Source organism: Leucoraja erinacea, chromosome 2 (assembly GCF_028641065.1).
Source record: "Leucoraja erinacea ecotype New England chromosome 2, Leri_hhj_1, whole genome shotgun sequence".
Lineage (NCBI taxonomy): Eukaryota > Metazoa > Chordata > Chondrichthyes > Rajiformes > Rajidae > Leucoraja > Leucoraja erinaceus.
The window spans coordinates 23,379,286-23,406,049 of record NC_073378.1 but is presented as its reverse complement, the minus strand read 5'-3'; the positions used below and the strand labels follow the sequence as shown (position 1 = coordinate 23,406,049).

General features: G+C 42.2%; 1 protein-coding gene across 2 annotated transcripts in view; it reads left to right on the top strand.

The window, feature by feature from the left end:
* Positions 1-26,764, top strand: part of LOC129707703 (zinc transporter ZIP12-like) — an 89,306-nt gene that overhangs the window by 36,477 nt on the left and 26,065 nt on the right. For both annotated transcript variants that reach the window (XM_055652921.1, XM_055652930.1), the window contains 5 exons: positions 406-583; positions 10,028-10,200; positions 16,437-16,589; positions 23,836-23,937; positions 25,645-25,720. In XM_055652921.1, the coding sequence (XP_055508896.1) occupies positions 406-583; positions 10,028-10,200; positions 16,437-16,589; positions 23,836-23,937; positions 25,645-25,720 (682 nt within the window). The remainder of the gene's footprint in view (positions 1-405; positions 584-10,027; positions 10,201-16,436; positions 16,590-23,835; positions 23,938-25,644; positions 25,721-26,764) is intronic.

The following is a 26,764-nucleotide window of genomic DNA, read 5'->3' as shown; positions in this document are numbered from 1 at the left end:
GAGCAGCATACTGCCTCACCTCACTTGGCACCTTCCCATTTCCTGGTGCCTGGTTTGGTGTCAATGAGACAGATTAGATTCATATTTCACTCGACTCAACTCAATGGAAGAACCTACCAAAATAATGAAGAGTTGGATGTGGACAGTTTCCCAGCTCTATGCAACCTGGACCTAATCCCCGTGGTTTCCACCAGAATGAAGGAGTTACGAGGTCACCCAGCATTACAAGGATTATCAAGAACCTGAGCAGAACTAACTCTGTTTTGTCCACTTTGCAGGAAAATGACACATAGTTATTGATGTTACGTGAAATATTCATGTAGCTTTTCTGAAATTTATGATCTTAGTCAATTTTTTTAAAATCTTCAATGTCAGAGGATTTGATTGTCATGTTCTCCCAATTAGGTTTGCTTCTCTGCAGACCAGCTGGTTGGAATCTTCTTAAATGGGAGTGATTCTGCCATATCAAAAGACCACTTCGATCAGATCAGCCCTGCCATTGTTCAGCAACTGCTAAGTGGAGCTTGTCAACATGGTGGCTGGGAATACGCACAATCTATCGTCCTTCCAACTAATGCTGAGAGTAAGTTACGCACAATAACGTGGTTTTGTTGTTCTGACAGAATGCAATGGTAAAATCAATGTATACATCATTTCCTTCTGTCTGTAGTAGGGTTAACCAGCCATATGTTTGTCATTATTTTCAATTTCGCTCAAAGCCAGACTCTGGAAGATGTATTTGAAATAATTCCCTCAAATCATTATCGCTTGGTGGAAGAAATAAACCACGTAGTTAGATCTGAAAATTAATTTCTACAATTTTGTTAATAAAGAAGCCAGCAATGAAAATGACAAAGCAATATTTCAAAATATTCGATCTACTTCAAATTTAACAGCTGAAATTGCTGCAGGTTATAGCTACAACAGAACTAACATTTGGGACTAATTAATCAATGTATTACTCTGCTTGTTGCAAGTTGGCTTTCTGTACATTTCAGCAATAGAAACACTATTTGAACGGTGGCAAGTAATTGGAATCAGACTCCATTGGATACATGCTCCAATTAAGTAGCAGTAATAACTAGTGAAATGACAAGAGTAGAAATGCCAACCTCAACAGTCGACTGTTTTATAAAATGCCAGCATTTCAACCTGGAAAGTGTTATGAAGCAGAGGGACTGCGAATTTGTGATCCCAGCTACAACGACAGACGTGTACAGTAATTTGTTCTTCCCCCGCACAATTAAAGCATGGAATAATCTCCACCCTACTATAGTTACTCAACCAGATGCAACTCAATTTAAAGTAGCTCTTTCTCCCCAATAACCCTTTCTGGCTAAGTCCTCCCTCCACCACCTCCAGTTTAAATTCCATTTGGAATATTTTGGAGGACCAAGAAACCAAGAACCAAGAAGAACCAAGGAGTCCTAGAACATGGATCTCTGAAAATAGCACCACAGGTAGACAGGATGGTGAAAAAAAGATATTTGTCATGCTGGCCTTCCTCATTACTGTCTGACATTAGAGTCATAGAGTCATATAGCATGGAAACAGGTGCAACATGCTGGAGTAACTCAACGGGTCAGGCATCATCTCTGGAGAAAATGGATGTGAGGTTTTGCATCCGACCCTCAACCCGAAATGCACCTATCCAATTTTCCCAACTATGCTGCCTGACCCACTGAGTTACTCCAGCATCTTGTGTCTATCTTTGGTAGAAACCAGCATCTGCAGTTCCTTGTTATTACATGGTTAGGCCTTTCAGCTTAACTCATCTATGTCGTCCAAGATGCCCCATCTACACTGGTACTAAATATGAAGAAGAGTAACGATATCTTGTAGGGCACCGGATCATATACATATGAACAGATCAAAGTGAAATAAACCACCCTGCTTCATGAAGGAACTTAGTTTTGTTTGATGGCGTGATAGATACAGCATGGAAACAGCTCCTTCAGCCCACTGAGTCCATGCCGACCATCGATCATCCCTTCACACTAGTTCTATGTTATCACGCTTTCTCATCAACTTCCCACACATTTGGGTTGACAGAGGCCAACTTACAAACCACACATCTTTGTGATGTGGGAGGAAATATGGAGGGTCACAGAAAAAATGTGCTAACTGCACACAGGCAGGACCTAAAGACAACCCAGGTCTCTGGTGCCGTGAGGCAGCATCTCTACCAGCTGCTGAAAATGACAAATGAAAAATACAAAACTTGCATTGTTCAAAAAAATGAAGATTTCAGAACCATGCCTAAATCTAAGAAACTATGATTCAAGTTAAAAATTATTCCAAAGCAGAAAATTTAAATTACTTGATTTAAAGAAACAAAGCATTAATCTTATAAATCCTTTTCTATTTACGTCAACAAAATAAACTAAAGATAGACACAAAGTTCTGGAGTGGCTCAGCTGAGTTACTCCAGCACTTTGTGTCTATCTTTGGTATAAACCGCATCTGCAGTTCCTTGTTATTATAAAATAAATTAATTATTCCTCTTCTCTAGTCATGACTCTGCTGATATAAACAATGCTTTGTAATCTACAACTCAGTTGAACATCCTGTAAGTGGACAGAAATACAGAATAAGCGCTTAGAATTTGAATATTGTACCTCTTAAACATATATCCTTCACAGAATGAAACTTACCATCTGAGAGTATATTTAACTCCACGCATTCACCGATAGGGTTACACGATTCTCAGGCCAACTAGGGATAGGTAATAAATATCTGTTTCATCAGCAAATCCAAAAATAATTTCTAAAAAGCTGCACAGCCTTTTCATCTATGGTGGAAGAAAGCACAGAACTGAGAAGGAAGGTGAGGTTAGAAACAAAAAACGTGATAGTAAAACAGAAAATTCAGTTAATTAACAGCATATCCATCAGCATCCACAAAGGGGAAACACAAGCAAGCATTGCCTGCAAAGCCACTTTACAGAAATGAAATGATGCCATTTACATTGCGAACAGGCTTTTTTTCTTTACAGATGCTGATGAACCTGTTCCATATTCCCAATGTTTGAGAAATGAATGCAAATGAAAAGTTCTTAAATTCAGAGTTATATAGAGTAGAATAGTAAGATTAAACGAGAACTTACCAGTTTGAAGTTTGATCTGTATTTTATGAGGAGGAACGTTGAGGGAATACGTGAAGAACCCCGCTTACGACGCATGCGTGTCATCCTTCAAAGCAGCGGTGTGAGGTCACAGATATCCTATATTGACCTAACATAGTAAGATTATGAAAGAGATACCAGTTTTTGATATGATCATAAGAGGGTGGGAGCGGAGGGCACGTATTCCCTCAACGTTCCTCCTCATAAAATACAGATCAAACTTCAAACTGGTAAGTTCTCGTTTAATCTTACTATTTTACTTCGGAGTCACGTGAGTGACTACGTGAAGATTTCAAAGCTCTGTGACCTCATGCCGTGGAACGAGTCCATGCTTCACAACTGCCTTGGTTGTGGGGAGAAATGATGTTAACATCATTAAACATAATACGATATTGAAACCCCACTGTAAAATATTAAATCCAATTATTGCCCCTATTTATGCGGTGAATTATATGCAGAACTTAAAATTATTTCTGCAATTCTTCCAGGTTCAATAACTGGTTTGTTATAAAGTTGTTGGATAGTTTCCTCCATTGACCATTCTACTGTCTTGAGGGTTTTGTACATTGGTACGTCCAACTTCATAGCTGCCAATGTAGTTGCAGCCCTGATGGAGTAAGATTTAAATTTTCCCTTAGTGTCCACTCCAGCCTTTGTTAGGACTTGCTTAGCCATTTAGAGATGATCTGACTGTCACTGTTTTGAGTGGCTATTAGTAGCTGATAAACGTGACATTTCTTCCTCTGATGATCTAGCATACTTCATGTATGATAGTAAATTAGTTATAATACAGCAACGACCATCTGTCGTATAGGCTCTGTACTTTGTTTTTAGGCCTGCTGACCCCTGTCTGTTCTGTTTGACCCTATGATTAATGTGACAGGTTTAATTCCCTGATGAAATCATCATTTTGTCCAGCCTTAGTTTCTGTAGTGACTGGATTCTTTGTGCCATGACCAAGGCCATCAGCATGACTGTTTACATAGTCAGTTTCTGTAATGATAGAGCTGTAGCTGGAGACCAGTTTCTTAACTTGGTCAGTACAAAACTCACATCCTATATATGAATGTACCTAGTTCTTGAGGATTAATTTTAACATGCCCCTAATGAGTTTTGTTACCAGTGTGTGTGTCCCCACAGAATGCCGCTCTGTACCTTCGACAGGTGTGTAGACAGAGCACTCCTGGCGCAATTGTGGTACTATGACTAAGCCTCTCATCGTAATGGAGGCTTGCCAGGAATTCCAGAACAGATGGCTGTTCATATATCTGTGGGTGATGATAATAGTTATGAATGTACCTCCTATTTCTAGAGGATACCAAGTACTGTTGAATGAGTGGACTGTCTGTGACCCACTGAAAAGATTCCGCCTATGGTCCGTCAGTCCTAGGCGTAGAAGAGGTGCTTTCAATTCTACAATAAATAGGTTAATATAGATAGTAACATGGGTAACTCTCCATGTTGCTAGAAAGAACCAGTAAGTTTGAATGACGCGTGACTGCGTTCAGTAATTAGATAATGTCTGATATTATATGGCTGGCACACAGTCCCTATGCCAATTCTACTAGCAGTCTGATGGATAGTTTGTTCCCTGCCAGTCTCCATTAAGGCTGTACCATATTTACCAGCAAAGTCAGTGCAATGTGAACTGTGTTAGCAGTGAACCGCAGATGACCTGTAGTTAACACATCTGTGGGCACCTCTAATTGGTAATCTAGTCAGCATATCTTGATACGATGCTCGCCAGATAGTACCCTAGGATCAATACAGAAGATGACACAAAGTTCCCATCAGTACGAAGTATTCCATTAACCCAAGATGAAGTGGCCACCACCTCTGATTATGATAAGGATATTTAGTACATGAGTTTCTGTGGTTCTTATTGGATGTCTCCATAACATCTATAATGTGTGTACGTAGTTTAATAATGCTTCAATTTGTTTCTTCCTTGTCTGAATGACGTTCAGTTCAGTACATGCTGAACTAAGGAGCAAGTAATGAATACCTCCACATTCTATATCAGTGGTTTGGGAGGTTCCAGGTTTGCATATAAGACCAGTGCATCCTGGTGAACTAGTGTCATGTCTATTTCTAATAGTGCGGCCGATAATATCCCGCTGATAGGACTTTAGAACGTTCTTTCGGTTTAATACCTTGTCCTGTTATGTTCCCGGAGGTAAATGTCTTGCCAACACCTCAGCAAAGGTATTGGCTTGCAGGTAATGTGTAGACATGTACTCAATGCTGGCAGCCATCCTGGCCTCTAGATCTTTGCCAGTCTGTTCTTGCTGAAAGTATTGCCCCACCATGTCCAGCAACTTGGTTTCCTCGTCCTCCATATGGGAATGTGGCTCCATCTCTGGTTCAGAATCTAACACAGGCAGCCCTTCAATACCCTCTTCCGAGGAGGATGAAATGTCAAGCAGCCATTTATGGTAATCTGCTGAGGGACTTACACCTTTGCCACTGTGGCTATCGTCCATATCCTGGAGCCTGCCACTCTGGAGAAGTTCCTCCAACAACCGCTCCTGCCGACCTACATGCTCTCGGGCACTAGTCGCACGCGGTTTTTGCCGCAGCCGGTCCCCATGCCTACGGGCACTGATCGCTCCCGGCCGCCCCATATAATTGTGCCGTTCCTCGCAGTCCCGGTTCACCTGTCGCTGATGGCCGAACATGCTGCAGCCTCTTGTACCGGTTTCCCAGCTCCGCTAAAGTGGCCGCTGCTGGCTGCGCTATATCCTGCAGCTGCTCATCCTTACTCTGGTATCAGTAAGTATTATCCGGAGGCTGTTTCTCCACATCATTTTCGCAGTGATGTACTTTGCGCTTTGCCTTCCCGCCCGGTCTAGGATTTGATTTTCCCGGCGCGGGGTTTAAATCCGGCACAGCTGATGTCTCCCCTCCTTCAGGGTTATGTAAACCTGTGCCTTGGTCAGGGTCTGACCAAAATTGGTCCTGCCCACTCTCCTCCGAGGAGTAAGAGATATTCTGCGGCCCCACACGGGGTACCGCTGTGGGGCTTACCTCCTGCCCACTGTGGCTAGTCTCCACATTCATGTGACTGCCACTGTGAAGGAGCTCCTTTTTCCTCCGCTGTTCCCGTCCCCCGTACACACGGGCACTGGTTTGCGGGTTTTCCTCACCCCGCCGCTGACCGTACCGGTCCTGTTTGTAGGTCCACCACTCCACACGGTCCCGGTACTCACAGGCACCTGTGCTGGCTGCTGATCATGCTGCAGCCACTCGTACTGGCTTCCTCCAGCGTGGGCTAGCGGGTCCAACGCGTACTCAGTGCTCTTCGGCACTGACAGCTGGTCGCTATTTTTAGAACATTGCGGAAGTGCCGTTAATGCGCCCTCTCCGCACTTCCAGCGCCTCGGACCCATCTAATACTTTAACCAAAGGATTAACAAACAGATTCTATGAAAAACCCCCATTTTAGGTTTACACCATTTTCCCACATACCTATAGTAAGGGTCATAGAAACATAGAAACATAGAAATTAGGTGCAGTAGTAGGCCATTCGGGCCTGCACCGCCATTCAATTCAATGGGGTCCGTGGGGTTGTACCCGAGTCGTTGGGATTTTTTGCTGTGTAGCCGGTCAAACCGGCTCTAACGCTCTCGGTACTGGCCGCTCCTGGCTGCTCGTTTATCTCAGACCGCTGGGACCGACCCCGGTGCTCACGGTACTGGTCCCTCGCGGTCGTTTGCAGCCGGTCAACCCGGCTCCAATGCCCTCAGTTCTGGGCGCTCCCGCTGTTCGTCAGGTTCGAACCGCTCAGACCGACCCCGGTGCTCACGGCACTGGTCCCTTGCGGTAGTTTCGCAGCCGGTCAAACCGGCTCCAATGCCCGCAGCACTGGCCGCTCCCGGCTGCTCGTTAATCTTAAACCGCTGGGACCGACCCCGGTGCTCACGGCACTGGTCCCTCTGCGGTCGTTTTGCAGCTGGTCAGACCGGCTCCAATGCCCTCAGCACTCCCCCGCTCCCGGCTGCTCGTAGGGACCCCCTCGGACCAACCCCGGTACTTACAGCACTGGTCCTCCACCTGCTTCAACCAGCCCCGGTATTCTCGGCGCTGGCCGCTAGCCACTGCTCCAACCCAGACTCGCTTGAGACTGGCATACGGGACGTCTTTTGCTTTGCTTCCCGCCCGGCCAAGAAGTGAATTTTGCCGGTGCAGGAGCGAAGTCGGGCACAGGTGTTTCCTCTCCAGAAGATTGGCGTGCCGTTGCTGCTGCTGCCGGCTGCCCGCACTCCGCGGTTCTCCCCCGCCAGCTTTCCGCAGCCTTCATGGATCCGGTCCATGTCTCCACCTAAAAGGTAAGTGGAAGGAACGCAGAGTCTCTCACCTGCTGTTCCCGACTTTCAAATTCTCCCGCTAGGGGACGTCGTTCCCCCCCTGTGTGACTCGTTGCAATGCGTGTAGCGATATGGCATGCATGCGTCGTAAGCGGGGTTCTTCACGTAGTCACTCACGTGACTCCGAAGTAAAATTAGGCCATTTGGCCTATCAAGTCTACTCCACCATTCAACCATAGCTGATCTATCTTTCCCTCTCAACTCCATTCTCCAGCCTTCTCACCATAACCCGACCCCCTTACTAATCAAGAATCTGTTATCCTCCGCCTTTTAAAAAATCTGCTTTATAAAAACAGCCATCTATGGCAATGAATTACACAGATTCGCCACCCTCTGACTAAATAATTTCCTCTTCATCTCCTTTCCACAGGTACATCCTTTTATTCTGAGTCTTTGAGTCTCTGGTCCTAGACTCTCCCACATGTGAAAGTATCCTCTCCATCCAGGTCTTTCACTACATGGTCAATTTCAATGAATTCCCTACTCATCCTAAACTCCAGTGAGTGCAGGCCCAGTGCTGTCAAACGCTCATTATATGTTAGCCCAATCATTTCTAAGATCATTCTCCTAAACCTTTTCTGGACCCTCACCAAAACCATCCTTCCTCAGATATTTAATACAGAGAAATGTGAGGTTGAATTTTGGAAGCACTATCATCATGGGGTGAACCAACACAGTGAACGGTAGGTGAGTGTTGTGGAGCAGAATGATCTAGGTGTACTGGTATATAGTTCATTGATAGTGGCATTACAGGTAGATAGGGTGGTCAAAAAGACTTTTGGCACATTGGCCTTCATCAATCAGAGCATTGAGCATAGAAGTTGGGAGGTCATGTTACAGTTGTATAAAACGTTGATGAGGCCGCATTTAGAGTATTGTGAGTTTTGGCATTATAGGAAAGATGTTGTCAAGCTGGAGAGGGTGCAGAGAAGATTTACAAGGATGTTGCCAGGAGTCGAAGGCCTGAGCTGTAGGGAGCAGTTGAGCCAGGGCCGGATTTAGATGAAGAGAGTCCCTAAACTGTTCCACTTGTGAGGCCCCTCCCAATCCCCCACCGTCACGACTAGAGGAAGATGGTCCACCAGATTAACACCGATTTGAAGCCGAATGTGGCCAATGAGATAAGGGGCTGGAAAGCTGTGCTTTTATTTATTTATTTATTGCCAGTGCTAGTGTCGAGTTATTGGCTTAAAACGCTATTATTCTGAAATGGAGGGCAAGGAAAATTACTGAAGGGTTGTTTAGAGACTACAGTGCGTTGTGACAGCAGCCCATAAATGATTCCATCTAACTATTTTAATTCCACGAATGGAGATGTTAAATGTAGACCCTTGTATTAGCCAGTATCACAGCCAACCCATCCCTTACATCCTGCCGCCCATAATAAATCTTGGCACCAGTCAGATTGGATCCTAGAGGAGCTGACTTGTGCATGGTTGTGCAGTTATAACATCCATTTATTTTGAGATGAATTATGTTTGTTTACCTGGTTTCCATCAGAGCAAGCCTTTACACATAACCTCAGTGTAAGTAGAACTGGCACTAGGGAACCAAGCTCTCCCCTAGTTCCAGAAGAAGCTAAGCTCCCCGGTCCTGTCCCGAGGCTATTTTGTGTTTTGTAAGTTGTACTTGAAAGTTCCACGATTTGAAGTGTGTTGAAAAGACGCCCAGAGTTATGCAGGAGGATACGTAACCTCAGGCACATCCTTCTTATAGATTTCAACAGCATTTGTAGCAGTGGAGAGCAGGGATTGGGAATTATTTTATTTACAAAAGGCTCTTATGTTTTCTTAAATTATAATTTTCAAACCGTTGGCCTCTGAGCCTGAAGGGATTATGAAGGTGGTAGCTGAAAGAAAAAAAACATTTGCATTTAAACACAAACAGTGAATCTCAGTGGAGAATTTCATTATTTGCACTATAAAATATTTTCATCATCTGATATTCACAAAAAAAACTTTCACTGATTCCATTGACATGGTTAGATTTTATTGTTTTGGCTACATGTTTATTAATCCTTATATGCTATTAAAAAATGTTGAAAATCCTCATCACTTTTAAATTCCGATACATGTGTGCGATTATTGTCAGTGAATGAAGAAGAAATGAGAGGAAGAAGTGCAGGAAAGGTGACAGCTTGTTTTACTTGGAATTGTTGCTTCATTAAGAAAAGAGGTTGAAATGCTGGTATTTTTTATCAAATTTGCGGGAACCTTTCCCACTACCATTGCATCAAATGGGGATAAAATTGGAAATTTCTTGATCTGTATCCCACAGTATAATGAGATTCCATTACTTTTAGAAAACTTCTAGCAGTCAGTTACATCTTGCAGCTCTGCCAACTTAAACTTAACGAATATCTACTGAATTCCAACTTTATTTTGAGTCTCATCCATTGTGTCTCATGTTGCTCATTTTTGATAGGATTAATCTCTGTATTTAATAAATTAGGTTTCAACTTTTGGGGAAAAAGTTGTCTTTGTTTCTTGACTATATTCTCATTCTAAAAGCACCAATTGTTACTTTCTGCTTCCAGAATATGGATACAGTACGTTGGCTGTCTTGATAATCACAGTGTGCTCCATGTGTGGCATCACCCTACTGATATTCAACTCTTGCAAACAGACATACCAGCTCATCCTGCAGCTGTTTGTTGGTATTGCAGTCGGAACCATGTCAGGTGATGCATTGTTACATCTCTTGCCACAGGTGAGTAATGTTATATTTGTTTAGACATAAGAAATGGTGCTATGGTGGCACAGTGTTAGAGCTGCTGCCTTACAGTGCCAGAGACCTGGGTTCAAATCTGACTACAGGTGCTGTCTGTACAGAGTTTGTACATTCTCTCTAAGACTGCGTGGGTTCTCCCTGGGTTCTCAGGTTTCCTCCCACACTCCAAAGATGTACATTAGTTAATTGGCTTCGGCGAAGATTGTAAATTGTCTCTAGTGTGTAGGATAGCGCTAATGTATGGGGATTGCTGATCCGCGCAGCCTCGGTGGACCGAAGGGCCTGTTTCTATGATGTATCTCTAAACTAGACTCTAAACTAAATTAAAATGCATGCGACAAGAAGCCATGAGTGCTGAGAGATAGCAAGTACATTTAATTAGTAGTATTGGTATTGGTTTATTATTGTCACGTGTATCGAGATACTGTGCAAATCTTCATTTTGTCTGCTATTCAGTTAAATGATACAATACATGAGTATAATCAAGCCATTACACAAGTACAAGAGATTGTGCACAGAGTAAAATACCAAAGTGCAGAATATAGTGCTCTAGTATTATGCCGTTACAATTACAAACTGCAGGTAAAAGTGTAAGGGCCACAATAAAGTAGGTTGGGAAATTGGACTACACCCATAGAGTCTGAAGCAGAGTCCTGACCTAAAACGTAACCTATCCATGTTCTCCACAGATGCTGTCTGACCCACTGAGTTACTCCAGCACATTGTGTCTTCTATGGTAAACCAGCATCTGCATTTCCTTGCCTCTATGGCGTTAGCCTACGGGAGGACCATTCAGTCGTGTGATAAAAATGTAAATTAAGCAGTTAATGAATATGGTATTCCGTGCTTTTAAGCTTTTACTAGACCAAGTGCAGACCCGTTGGGTCTGATCCGCCAACACACCCGTCTCCTACCCATAGCCCCCACGGGAGGCGTGGTCCTCCAACTCAACCCTTTGCCAAAGGTAAGATTCGAGCACTCCTCAGCCAAGATCATAGCTTGTGAGCCTCCCCCAGCACTGGAGTTAAAAAAATAATCCCAATTGCACCTCCCAAATTGTAATACCAATTGACCCTCCCCTTCCTGTCCTGCCAGGAGCTATGATGGCAACATTGTTGCAAATGTTGGGTGTACTTACTGTGAGATGGCATTGAGCTGAAAAGTTCAGAGTGTTCCTGTCCTGCAACTTTTTATTGAAGTGTGTTGTGCAAAGTGAGGATTGATTTTACCAGTAAAATCCATTTTTAATTCATTAAAGTATTTTTTAAACATTTTCAGTAATAAGTCGAGAAATAAAGCATGACATTTTCAGATAAGTAGATTTTGGACTACACAGGTAAAATGTCTACCGGAGTATATAAACATTTTATTGTTACCGCGTAGATGTTACGCAAAGATGTGATCACACACACACACACACACACACACACACACACACACACACACACACACACACACACACACACACACACACACACACACACACACACACACACACACACACACACACACACATCCAAGATCAGACTTTGAATAGTTATATGATGATGATATGATATGATGATATGACATGATATCTTCTGTCCAATGGGAGAGGGGAGAAACAAGAATGACAGGTGATGCAAATGTTCCCTAATTACATTGACTGCTTTTCCACGGCAGCATGAATTATCAAGGTCAAAGATGGTTTAAAGAAAAAAAAATATCTGATAAGCCTTCGGGTAGAAAATAATTTTACTTTAGTACAAATTCACGACAGATTTCCTGTGGGCATTTCACTGTAACTGGCAATCTCAGATGACAGCACATGCTGGGAAAATTGGTTCCCATTTGGAAAACCAGTGTGTTGGAAAAATGGCACTCATTACACATATTGCACATAAAGGCAGAGAGTGAATTGGTATTAAAGACTATAGATTTATGCAGGTACATGACCAGGGCTTTTTGAAATGACTTTCTGTTTCTGCTTCTTAGTTTAGTTTAGTTTATTCGTTTTTAATGTAAACATAGTTTCATTAAAATTACAGAACACAAAGTGCTGGAGTAACTCAGCAGGGAGGTCAGTCTGAAGAGGGTACATGTGACAGCAATAAACCTAAACGTAAACCCAACGGGGCTTTGTTTTATTATGCAATATATATGGTGTTTTACTTATTGAACATTTTTTTTATTGTTATGTTATCTATTGAGTTATTGATTATTGTGTTTTTAAACCTGTTGTGCTGCTGCATGTCAGAACTTTATTGTTCTGTTTCAGTACATATAACAATTAAACACTCTTGACTATGTCAAAAGGTGCCTTTCATTCATGTTGTATTAATTGCCTTGTTAATTGAGGGGGAAAAAGTGAAAAATCTGAGGTCGCATAAATGTTATTCACAGCCTCAGGATGTCTTAAAATGCTTCCAATGCATTTGGACAATAAACCAAGACCAATATCAATGAAGACCTTTCGAATTATAACCATATAACAATTTCAGCATGGAAACAGGCCATCTCACCCCTTCTAGTCCGTGCCAAACACTTACTCTCACCTAGTCCCATCTATCTGCACTCAGACCATAACCCTCCATTCCTTTCCTGTCCATATACCTATCCAATTTATTTTTAAATGATAAAATTGAACCTGTCTCCACCACTTCCACTGGAAGCTCCTTCCACACAGCTACCATTCTCTGGGTAAAGAAGTTCCCCCTCATGTTACCCCTAAACTTTTGTCCCTTAATTCTCAAATCATGTCCTCTTGTTTGAATCTTCCCTACTCTCAATGGAAAAAGCTTATCCACGTCAACTCTGTCTATCCCTCTCATAATTTTAAATACCTCTATCAAGTCCCCCCTTAACCTTCTGTGCTCCAAAGAATAAAGACCTATCTTGTTCAACCTTTCTCTGTAACTTAGGTGCTGAAACCCAGGCAACATTCTAGTAAACCTTAGTGTGTGCAATGAGAAGCCTGAGTGAATTTTGTAAAATTTATTGTTGTCATGTATCCTCATGATTGCTCACTCACTCACTCACTCACTCACTCACTCACTCATTCACTCACTCACTCACTCACTCACTCACTCACTCACTCACTCACTCACACTCACTCACACAGCTGTAATGTCTTGTCACCATTACTCCCAACCCCATCCCCCAATATCAACTCCCACACCCTTTGGAGATTTATTGGAATCTTGCCTGGGATGGATTGTCCCAGTTATGAGGAGAGACTGGATAGACTTGGAGAAGTTTATGGGAGGTTTGATGAGGATGTACCAAATCATAATGGGCATAAATTGGATAGAGATCAGCACTTTTCTTTCCATTATCAATTTTTTCTATAACACGAGGACATTGGTTTATGTAAGGTGTAAACGTTTTAGAAGGGATATAAGGAAGGATTGTTTTTTCATTCAGAGGCTGCTTGGGATTTGGTACATCCTGCCTCTAGTGGAGGCAGAGACTCTCACAACATTTGAGAAATATTTGCAGCAACATATGGATGATCAAAGCCAAGGACCAAGTGCTAGTAAATGGGATTAGTATTGATGGCTGCACAATGATAGGCGAGGCAGAGTGGTCTGAGCTCAACTAGGACATGAAGGAACCATAACTCATCCCACCAGCTTCTTTCCATGACCTACTTGAACTCATTTGCCTAAATAAATATGTCAGCAAACAGCCAGGAAAGTCCCTCCATTGGAAACGGCTAGGGACCAATTTTAGATTTGCTTTGGGCTTATTCTTTCTCAAAACGGAGATCATAAACTGAATAGAATAATCTTCAACTACATATTTGGATTGACAAAGGCAATACCAAATATTGTAGATGAAAATGATTTATTAATATTCCCTAGCGTATATTCCAATGGAGATTAAATTCAAAAAGTGACATAAATAATTAAGCATAATAATAGTAATTCAGGATCACACAGTGGCACAGCAGGAGAGCTGCTGCCACAAAGCACCAGAGACCTAGGAAAGTATAAAAGTAAAAGAGAAGAAGTACAACATAGCAAAGATGAATGGGATGCAAGAGGATTGGGTAATGTTTAAAGAGCAACAGAAGATAACTAAAAAGGCAATACCGAAGGAAAAGATGAGGTACGAAGGTAAACTAGCCAAGAATATAAAGCAGGATAGTAAAAACATCTTTAGTTATGTGAAGAGGCAAAAATTAGTTAAGACCAAAGTTGGACCCTTGAAAACTGAAAAAGGTGATTTTATTATGGGGAACAAGGAAATGGCAATTGAGTTGAACGGGTACTTTGGATCTGTCTTCACTAATGAGGACACAAACAATCTTCCTGATGTACTAGTGGCTAGAGGATCTGGGATGACAGAGGAACTGAAGGAAATTCACATGGCAGGAAATGGTGTTGGGTAGACTGATGGGACTGAAGGCTGATAAATCCCCAGGGCCTGATGGTCTGCATCCCAGGGAACTTAAGGAAGTGGCTCTCGAAATCGTGGATGCATTGGTGATAATTTTCCAATGTCCTATAGACTCAGGATCAGTTCATGTGGATTGCAGGGTAGCTAATGTTATCCCACTTTTTAAGAAAGGCGGGAGAGAGAAAACAGGGAATTATAGACCAGTTAGCCTGACATCGCTGGTGGGGAAGATGCTGGAGTCAATTATAAAAGATGAAATAGCGGCACATTTGGATAGCAGTAACAGGATCGGTCCAAGTCAGCATGGATTTACGAAGGGGAAATCAAGCTTGACTAATCTTCTGGAATATTTTGAGGATATAACGAGGAAAATGGACAAGGAGAGCCCGTGGATGTAGTGTGCCTGGACTTTTAGATAGCATTTCTGAAAAAATGTCGCACATAGGAGATTAATGGGCAAAATTAGGGCACATGGTATTGGGGTAGAGTGCTGACATGGATAGAAAATTGGTTGACAGACAGCAAACAAAGATTAGGGATTAACGGGTCCCTTTCAGAAGGGCAGGCAGTGACTAGTGGGGTACCGCAAAGCTCGGTGCTGGGACCACAGCTATTTACAATATACATCAATGATTTGGATGAAGGGATTCAAAGTAACTTCAGCAAATTTGCAGATGACAGAAAGCTGGGTGGGCAGTGTGAACTATGAGGAAGATGCTATGAGAATGCAGGTGACTTGGACAGGTTGGGTGTGCGGGCAGATGCATGGCAGATGCAGTTTAATGTGAATAAATGTGAGGTTACCCAATTTGGTAGCAAAAACAGGAAGGCAGATTATTATCTAAATGGTGTCAAGATGGGAAAAGGGGAAATACAACGGGATCTGGGGGTCCTTGTTCATCAGCCAATGAAAGTTTGCATGCAAGTACAGCAGGCAGTGAAGAAAGCGAATGGCATGTTGGCCTTCATAACAAGAGGAGTTGGGTATAGGACCAAACAGGTCCTTCTGCAGTTGTACAGGGCCCTAGTCAGACCACACCTGGAGTATTGTTGGCAGTTTTGGTCCCTTAATTTGAGGAAGAGCATTCTTGCTATTGAGGGAGTGCAGCGTAGGTTCACAAGGTTAATTCCCGGGATGGCGGGACTGCCATATGCTGAGAGAATGGAGCAGCTGGGCTTATATACTCTGGAATTTTGAAGGATGAAGGGTTATCTTATTGAAACATATAAGATTATTAAGGGTTTGGACACGCTAGAGGCAGGAAACATATTCCCGATGTTGGGGAATCCAGCACCAGGGGCCACAGTTTAAGAATAAGGGGTAAGGCATTAAGATCGGAGATGAGGAAACACTTTTTCTCACAGAGAGTTGTGAGACTGTGGAATTCACTGCCTCAGAGGGCAGTGGAGGCCGGTCGTCTGGATACTTTCAAGAGAGAGCTTGATATGGCTCTTAAAGATAGTGGAGTCAGGGGATATGGGGTGAAGGCAGGAACGGGGTACTGATTGGGGACGATCAGCCATGATCACATTGATTGGTGGTGCTGGTTCGAAGGGCCGAATGGCCTACTCCTGTTCATAGTCTATTCTCACTGTGACTGCATGCGTTTTCCCAGGGTGCTTCAGTTTCCTCCCACATTCCAAAAACATGCAGGTTTGTAGTCTTGGCTTCCGTAAATTGCCCCTTGTGTTTCGGGAGTGAATAACATAGAGAGAACATAGTGTGAACTGGCGATCCAAGGTCAGCGCAGACTTGGTGAGCCAAACGGCCTTGTTCCATGGTGCATCTCTAAACTAAACTAAAATCTCTTTTTTGCTTATCTCTCTTAACTTAGGTCCTCGGTCTACACACACATGAGCAAGAAGCCACCAGCCATTCTCATGAAAACAAAGGATATATTTGGAAAATGTTTACTGTACTTGGAGGAATATATGTATTTTTCCTAATTGAAAAGCTTTTTTCACTCATCTTAACCGTTAGAGGTCAGGTAAGATCAAAAAGGAGCGCTTACTGAAATAAATAATTCAGCATGATTTGAGATTGTTATTGAAAGAAATGCTCACATATTTATGCGGAATCTGGGCATTCCTCTGAGCAACTAGGTAACTCAAAAGATATATGAAAGCATGGTGATAGATGTTATCCATAAGGAGCAACAAAAAAAAACTGCTGGAGGAACTCAGCAAGTCAACATAGAAACATAGAAACATAGAAAATAGGTGTAGGAGTAGGCCATTCGGCCCTTCGAGCCTGCACCACCATTCAATATGATCATGGCTGATCATCCAACTCCGTATCGCGTACCTGCCTTCTCTCCATACCCCCTGATCCCCTTAGCCACAAGGGCCACATCTAACTCCCTCTTAAATATAGCCAATGAACTGGCCTCAACTATCTTCTGTGCCAGAGAATTCCAGAGATCCATCACTCTCTGTGTGAAAAATGGTTTTCTCATCTCGGTCCTAAAAAATTTCCCCCTTATCCTTAAACTGTGACCCCTTGTTCTGGACTTCCCCAGAACAAGGGGTCACATAGCATCAAGTCAAGTAGCATCAATGGAAGCAAAGGGATCGTTGACCATCTCTTTGCCTCCACAGATGCAGCTTCATCCACTGAGTTTCTCCCAGTTTTGGTTTTCGTTCTGAATTCCAGTGTCTGCATTCTCTTGTGTATCTGTTGTCTATATATTAGACTTTGAGAAAGCTGCACATGATAGCCTATTCCAGAACATTAAAGAGATTTGCAATCAAAGGAGCACTGGAGAATTGGACCGTCTGAAGAAGGGTCTCGATGCAGAAACATCACCCACTACTTCTCTCCAGAGATGCTGCCTGTCCCGCTGCATTACTCCGGCAGTTTGTGTCTGGAATTGGATCCAAATTTGGATTGGCGATAGGAGGCGGAGTGTTGAGGTGGAAAGAAGGTTTTTCAATGGAAATTTGTGACCTGTGATGAACAGTGCTGACAGTGATCTAAATTAGCAACTTGAATAAGAATGTAGGAAGAATGATGAGTGAATTTGCAGACGACATAAAAGTCAGTAGCGATGTAGCGAGGAATATTGCTGAAAGATAGCGCAGAATCAGATGGAGAGATAACCAGAGCATTGGCAGGTGGAAGATAATCACAGAAAGTATGAGGTGATGCTCTTTGGGAAGCCCATTCAGAGTATATAGAACATAGAACAGTACAGTACAGGAACGGGCCCTTGGCCCACAATGTTTGTGCAACCTCTAAATCCAGCCGAACCAGTCCTATAAAGCTGAATCATAACTTAGCAATCTTCTTCTTCTTCTTCATTCCTGTGGCATGCACAACCTAAAGTTGTTGGACAACTTGTTCTATTTGATCTTCCGTTTGTGCACGTCAAGTTGATTGCATTAGTCGAAACAGGGCGGACCACGTGAAGGTTGCAATCTTCCACCCCACCCTAGCAATGAAGGCAAACATACCATACTCCTTCTCTAAGGAGTACTTGTGGTTTACTTTTGGTGTCACCTTTAGTGAGCTATAAATGTGGACTCCAAGATCCCCCTGCACATCAATGTTATTAAAGGTCTTGCCATTAACTGCATACTCTCTCCTTACATTCAACCTCCCAAAGTGCAACACCTCAGACCTGCTCAGATTATACTCCATCTGCCATTTCTCCGCCCATTTCTGCAGCTGGTCTCTATCCCGCTGTATCCTCCGGCAGTATTCCTCACCGTCTGCAACTCCTCCAAATTTGGTGTTGTCAGCAAACCTGCTCACCAACCGATATATATTTATGTCTAAGTCATTTATATATCACAAACACCAGAGGTCCCAGCTGAAGTCTACTCGTCAGGAACCTCCAACTTTATCTACCTTCAACCACTACGCTCTTTGAAAAATATATTGTGAACATATAGGTATATACAGTAACTATATATTTACATATGTAGTAAATTGAAAGTCACTGAGTACTATTGATGAAAGTTATTTTTGTAACTTTGTAGGTGCCGTATACAAATTCTTGTAGACTCTTTGCATACTTGTGTATCGTATGCAAAACAAAGAATTTCACTGTACCAAGGACGTGACAATAAGGTATCAATTAGACCTTGCAATAGACCTAATTAGACATGAATGAATCAATCCATTGTTCCCCATTGTTCCCCAGAAGTGGTGGTGAAGACTGGTGGTGAAGACATATGTCATTATAGGTCAGCACAGAGAATATAATATGTGGGAGGGTATTTCGAAACATTACAAAATATTAGTAGACCACACTTGGAATATTGTGTGCAGTTTGTGTGCAGAATATTTTGTGCAGTTCTTGTTACCATGGTATAAGCAGGATATGATTGCACTGGATAGAGTGCCAAGGAAATGAATCATGATGGTGCCTTGACTGGAGAACATTAGGCATGGAGGCAGATTGATCAGGCTGCATATATTTTCCTTGGAGTGAAGAAAGCTGAGGGATGACTTTCTAGAGGTTCAGAAAATAATAAGAGGCATACATAGGGTAGTTAGACTTACTTCCCTTGAATCTACACGAACAGTCAATCGCAGAGAGTCAAAGCTATTTCTACGCTGCATCTGGTAAGATGCTACATGGATTAACCTTATCCTATGTTTGATCAGTTAGTAAAATAAAGCCCTTGAAATAATGCCCTTGCTGTCCAACAACAAAGCAAGTGGCTTGGATCATATATCTGCTGAACATCTCAAGTATGCGGGTATGAGGATAGCTCCTCTCCTTGCTATTTGTTTTACTGGCTTTATGATTCATGGCTTGTTACCAGATTCAATGTTGTCTGTTCTGCTAGTGCCGGTCATTAAGGACAAAGCTGGTAAAGTAGGCAGCCCAAATAATAACAGGCCCATAGCTTTAGCCAGCATATTGTCAAAAGTCCTAGAAAGAATTCTGGATAGAGTAAATGAGTTTGTTAACTCCACAGATAACCAGTTTGGTTTTAAAACTAAACATGGCACTGACTTGTGCATATATTCCCTAAAGGAGATTGTAAACAAATATACAGATAAAAACAAATCATTTCTTATGTGCTTTATTGATGCTTCCAAAGCCTTTGACCGTGTTAATCATAGAAAGCAGTTTGTTAAAATGAGTCAAAGAGGGGTGCCTAAATACATTGTGAGAATTCTGGCTTACAGGTATGCCCACCAGACTACGCAAGTAAAATGGCGCAATAGGGTCTCAGCCCCATTTGGGATTAGCAATGGTGTTAGACAAGGGGGGATTTTGTCCCCAGTCCTTTTTAATCTTTATATTGATGATCTGTCTAACTAATCGAAAGCCTGTAATACTGGGTGCATGATTGGTAATATTTTAGTGAACCATATTATGTATGCAGATGATCTTGTGGTCTTTAGTCCATATAGCGCTGGTCTCCGGCAGCTCCTTACTATATGTTCTGTGTATGGTGTGGAACATGATATTAAATATAATGCTTCTAAGAGTGCTGTTATGATCTGTAGAACCAAAGAGGATGAATGTCTAAAATTTCCTGATTTTAAATTGTCTGACAATAAACTTAGTGTCTGTAATGAGGTAAAATATTTTGGGCATTTTATTACTGAACAAATGACAGATGATGATATTTATAGGCAGTGACGTATGCTGAATGTACAGGCAAATATTCTCTTGCGTAAGTTTGATGCATGCACAGATGTGGAGAAGATGTCTCTGTTTAGAGCATATTTCACACCACTGTATATTGTGCACCTGTGGTCAAACTATGGAAAGACAAGTTTGCAGAGAGTAAAGGTGGCCTATAATGATGCCATGAGAACACTGCTAAGGAAACCTAGATGGTGTAGTGCTAGTAACATGTTTGTGGCTGCAGGAGTCAGTACTTTAGAAGCTATCCTAAGAAATCATATGTATTAATTCATTTACAGGATAAATTACTCTAAAAATGTAATTATTGTGTCCTTGTCAAACATAAGGTTTAGCACTACATGCTACGAATCCCATTTGTGGAGACACTGGTATCGCTGTCTAATTGTAGGACATTGATCATTCTTTTATTCAGGATTTTAAATCATGTATTGTGTTTTTTTTTGTATATAATTCATGATGCCTTTATAAGTATACTAAGATTTTATGTATTTTATGGTGTTTTTACATGCAATGTATTTTATGTAATGCCGTCTCTTGTCTGGACCTTGAGTCTGAAATAAAGTTTAATAATAATAATAATAATAATAATAATAATAATAATAATCATCATAATCATAATCGGATTGTTGTTGCTGTTGCCTGCCTAACAAACAACAGCCCGCGCAAAATCTCCAAATGCTTGTAAATGTTTTCTCAAAGCACGGATATCTTGGAATCATGATTTTTTTTTTTGGTCAACTTCAGTTTTTACATTAGCACATTTTTCCAAGACTGGAAATGTGAGCAATCCATTTTTTTAATGCACATTTATGTCTGCCTTCATCAAACCAAGCAAACAGTTATTCTGTGTGAATGTAACTTACTTTAAGGGTAATAACAGCAGAAATACTCAGCAATTCAGGCAGCATCAATGGCAACAAAGACACCTCGTCAGAATTGGGGGGGAAAAAGAGAAAAACATTTAAGTGTTCAATTGGATATGCATTGTATGTGTCGATTTTCATTTTCATTTATTCTAAGGGAGATTTTTTTAGTTTTTAGAGATACAGCGCAGAAACAGGCCCTTCAGGCCACCATGTCCGCGCCGACCAGCAATCCCCGCACACTAACAATATCCGACACACTAGGGACAATTTACAATAATACCAAGCCAAGTAGCCTACAAACTTGGACGTCTTTGGAGTGTGGGAGGATACCGGAGTTCCCGGAGAAAACTCACGCAGGTCGCAGGGAGAACGTACAATCTCCATAAGACAAGCACCTGTAGAAACATAGAAACATAGAAAATAGGTGCAGGAGTCGGCCATTCGGCCCTTCGAGCCTGCACCGCCATTCAATACCGCTGATCATCCAACTTAGTATCCTGTACCTGCCTTCTCTCCATACCCCCTGATCCCTTTAGCCACAAGGGCCACATCTAACTCCCTCTTAAATATAGCCAATGAACTGGCCTCAACTACCTTCTGTAGCAGAGAATTCCACAGATTCACCACTCTCTGTGTAAAAAATGATTTTCTCATCTCGGTCCTAAACGACTTCCCCCTTATCTTTAAAAGTAGTCAGGATCAAACCCGGGTCTCTGGCGCTGTAAGGCAGCAGCTCCACCGCTGCGCCACCGTGCTGTTGAGATACAACAGCTGATTAATTTTAAAGTAACTCAATGCCAATTTTCACTGAAGATCCCAGTTGATATGGTTGCTTAAAGTCTAAATGGTTGATATGGTTGCTTAAAGACTAACTGTTAGAGATTGGGGGAACAGACACATTGCAGAGCCTCTCCTGTGCATGGGTAGGAAAGGATGGAGATCTCAGTTGGACTGTCACACACAAAATGGACTAGGGAGAGCCAGTGGATGTAGTGTACCTGGACTTTCGAAAACCTTTGATAAGGTCACACATCAGAGAATAGTGGGCAAAAATAGAGCACTGTATTGGGGGTAGGGTACCAACATGGATAGAAAATTGGTTGGCAAACAGGAAACAAAGAGTAAGGATTAACGGGTCCCTTTCAGAATGGCAGGCAATGACCAGCGGGTTACCGCAAGACTCGGTGCTGGGACCACAGCTATTTACAATATACATTAATGATTTAGATGAAGGGACTAAAAGTAATATTAGCAAATTTGCAGATGACACAGAGCTGAGTGGGCCCAGTGAGACCATGCCTGGAGTATTGTATACAGTCTGTGTGGAGTATTGTCTCCAAATTTGCAGAAGGACATTCTTGCTATTGAGGGAGTGCTGCCTAGGTTCACGAGGTTAATTCCTGGGATGGAGGGACTGTCATAAATTGAAAGAATAGAGTGACTGGGCTTGTATAACATATAAGATTATTCAGGGATTGGACACGCCAGAGGCAGGAAACACATTCCCAATGTTGGGGGAGTCCAGATCCAGTGGCCACAGTTTAAACATAAGGGGTAGGCCATGTGGAACATAGTTAAGAAAAAACCTTATCACACAGAGAGTTGCAAATCAGTGGAATTTTCTGCCTCAGAAGGCAGAGGAGGCCAATTCTCTGGATGCTTTTAAGAGAGAGTTAGATGGAGCTCTTCAAGATAGAATAGTCAAGGGATATGGGGTGAAGGCAGGAATGGGTTACTGATTGGGGATGATCAGCCATGATCACAGTGAATGGTGGTGCTGGCTCGAAGTGCGGAATGGCCTACTCCTGCACCTATTGTCTATTGTGTCTTGTCTAACCCCTTCTAATGCAGTCTGACGTTTGTCAGCGTGCACCTGTGGTTCCAGTTGGAAATCTCACTGTAGTGACCACCTGTCGAGAGCCTGCTATTACAACCAACAGGGGAGGCAGAATCACTCAGGGCAACTGCTTACAGTAGAACCATGCTGTAAAATTACAGAATGTATAGCAGCATCTGCATAATGTGTTAGATGTACTCAGACAGTGAACCTGACGGTGTAGATAGGGCATGTTGTTCAGTGTGGGCACGTTTGGCTGACGGGCCTGATTTCATGCTGTACAAATCTATGACTCTTTGACTAGACAGCTGTGAAGAAGCTTTCCATAAAGCCCTTCCAGGTATAAGTGACAGGAGCTGATGAATATATCTCATCTATGTCTTCATTAATAGATGAAAAAGCAGAATATTGAAGATATTTTCATTTGCATCACTAATTATTCCTCAGTCACAGTAGGATTTAACAGTTGCAGCCTGAAGATGTGTTCCCACCCGAAACATCACCTATTCTTTTTCTCCGGAGATGCTGCCTGACCCCCTACGTTACTCCAGCATTTTGTGTCTAGCTTTGGTATAATTCCTTCCTACACTTTTAACAGTTGCAAGGCAGGTTAAGACAATGGCAGCACTTGATACCATTTGATACCATGCAAGCTGTTCCAGTTAGTGTCAGCTGGTGGTCCTACTGCCAGAAGCCAAGTCTCAAAACTGGGCTCTGGAATCAATGGCAAGTGAAGACTCTGGGCTGCCCCGATTTTAATTTCAAAACCACTTCACATCTGAGCCCCAACGGGGTAAGCAGCAGGGGCAACATCAATCTGTGATTCTTGTCAATCAACGAGTTAAAGAAAATGCACAAATATTTCACCTTCAGTGAAATACTGATGGAATTTAACAATACTTTCCTTCGCCCAACTTAGGCATTTGGAAAAGGACATTTAGCACATTCACATGATGTTCCAATGGAGTCCAATCTGAACAGTCAATCAGAGAGAGGCAAATCGATTTCTACTCTGCAACTGGTAAGATGCTACATGGATGAAGCTTATCTTAAGTTTAAGGCAGTAAAATAAAGCCAGAAAACATGTTAAAATGCATTTTACTAGTATCCATCAACAGAGTGTGGTGATGCAAACAAACCAAAGATTGGAGAATGGATATAAACTGTCTTTGACCTAATTTACAGTGATCCTAATTTTCCAACAAAGTAAATGTTACTAACCAGAAAGAGAAAGATACAGCAAAATAAGCATGTTACGATCTATACTTTTACTGAGGTCAGTTCTGTGGTACAAATGACAATTTATTTTTAAGATCATGCGGTCAGTGAGTATTTAAAATAAAATAATGGCCTGGCAACTGGCCATTGGATCAATCTTTGGGTAAGGAGTTTTTTTTAGAGATACAGTGTGGAAACAGGCCCTTCAGCCCATCGAATCTGCGTTGACCACAATCGCCCGTGGTTTACTTCTATCTTACACACAAGGGACAATTTACACCTGAGCATCTTTGGAATGTGGGAGGAAACCGGAGCACCGTAGTACCCGGAGAATACCCTGCAGCCGCAGGGAGAATGTACAAACTCCGTACAGACAGCACATGTATTCAAGATCAAACCCAGGTCTCTGGCGCTGTCAGGCAGAAACTACGGCTGCACTACTGTCCTGTAGTGAGTTGCCTTGAGTTTCCGGCACCTGATGGTAGTTGGAAAGGGTGATGATTGCAGCAAGGGGAAATAGAAAGAGGAAAATTACTGAAAAGTTGACCAAGGGCTTTCATGAGTCAACCCCCAGTAATGAGGTCCCTCTCCTCCTGATCGACAGCAACTGTTGACAGAGGCACCTACCGTTTGCTTCACTGCAGAATTTCACAACTGCTGTTAAACCAACTCTATATTTACAATCAGATCCCAATTCAATTTGCAAAACTTAAGTCTTATACCCATCTTTTAAAATATTCTGCTGAAGGTATATTTGAGATTTTATTTGTTAACTTAATCAAAGGTTCAAAACTCCCCCGTCCCACTTAGGAAACTTGAATGGAAACCTCTGGAGACTATGCGCCCCACCCCAAGGTTTCCGTGCGGTTCCCGGAGGTTGCAGGTGGTTGCCGGAGGTTGCAGGTAGTGCAAGCAGGTAGGGAGACTGACAAAAACCTCCGGGAACCTCCGGGAATCGCACGGAAACCTTGGGTGGGGCGCAAAGTCTCCAGAGGTTTCCGTTCAGGTTTCCTAAGTGGGACAGGGGCATTACAAATCCCACTTGATTTATTCAAGGTATGGTTAGGTTTACGTCCAGTTTTTTAAACTTTGATAAGACACACCTCCATTTCTGAATATTTATAAAATTGTTTTTTTTAATGTAAAAATAGTTTTGTTAATATTACAAAACACAAAGTGTTGGCGTAACTCAGCAGGAAAGTCAGTCTGAAGAAGGGTCTCGATCCGAAACGTCGCTTATCCATTCTCTCCATGGGTGCTGGCTGACCCGCTGAGTTAACCTGGCACCTTCTGTTTTGCCCAAGACCTGCACTTTCTTATATCCCCATTAAATTTACATTTGGTATGTTTAAACTGATCTCGTTTCACTCTGAATAAAAATGTCATTCATTCATTTAATCCAAACTAACACCATAACATTGATTGTGAATGTTTAGCAGGGAATACATTAAAAGGATTTTCAAGCTGGTCTTGGTTATATATTTTTAACTTTATCCCATTTCGAAAACAGCGAAATCCAGAAGATTCAGAAAATGTTGAAAACCCTACAGACAATGCAATAGGCAGTAATTCTGAAAATGACACAAGTAAGTACATAATTTTCAATGATTGCAGGACACGCACAAGGAGTTTAGAAACATGTAGGATATGGAGAGGATGTTTCCACCAGTGGGAGACTCTAGGACCAAAGTTCATAGCCTCTGAATTAAAGGACATTCTTTTAGGAAAGAGATGAGGAGAAATTTCTTCAATCTGTGGAATTCTTTGCCACAGAAGGCTGTGGAGACCAAGTCAGTGGATACTTTTAAGGCAGAGATAGATAGATTCTTGATTATTGTGTCGGAGGTTATGGGGAGAAGGCAGGAGAATGGGGTTAGGAGGGAGAGATAGATCAGCCAAGAATGAATGTTGGATTAGACTTGACGGGTCGAATGGCCTAATTCTACTCCTATCCTTTATGAGGGATTCATGCATATTGCTGCTTTCATTATATTGTTATATATTCTGAATGTTATAGTGAAGTCATCTCGATGATGTGTTTATCATCTTATGACTCAGCACAGGTGAGCTTGGTTATAAAATTCAACTCCGGGAACGTCGGGAGAAAAAATAAGGAGAATATCGGGAGAAAAAAGGGAGAGAAAATGGGGAGAGGAAAGACTTTGCCTTCCATCACAGTGAGGAGGAGATTCACTGTGATGGATGTTTGTGTGAATTGAATTGTTTGTGGGTCTTGTAGAAATTTTTTTTGTTTGTATGGCTGAAGAAACAAGAGTTTTGTTTGGGCCTCATTGAGGTTCAAATGACAATGAATAAATATTGTATGTTGTATATATTATATATTGTCTCCTTGGGTCCAATTGGTGACAGAGTTGTTTTGGTATAATAACCATATAACCATATAACAATTACAGCATGGAAACAGGCCATCTCGGCCCTACAAGTCCGTGCCGAACAACTTTTTTCCCCTTAGTCCCACCTGCCTGCACTCATACCATAACCCTCCATTCCCTTCTCATCCATATGCCTATCCAATTTATTTTTAAATGATACCAACGAACCTGCCTCCACCACTTCCACTGGAAGCTCATTCCACACCGCTACCACTCTCTGAGTAAAGAAGATCCCCC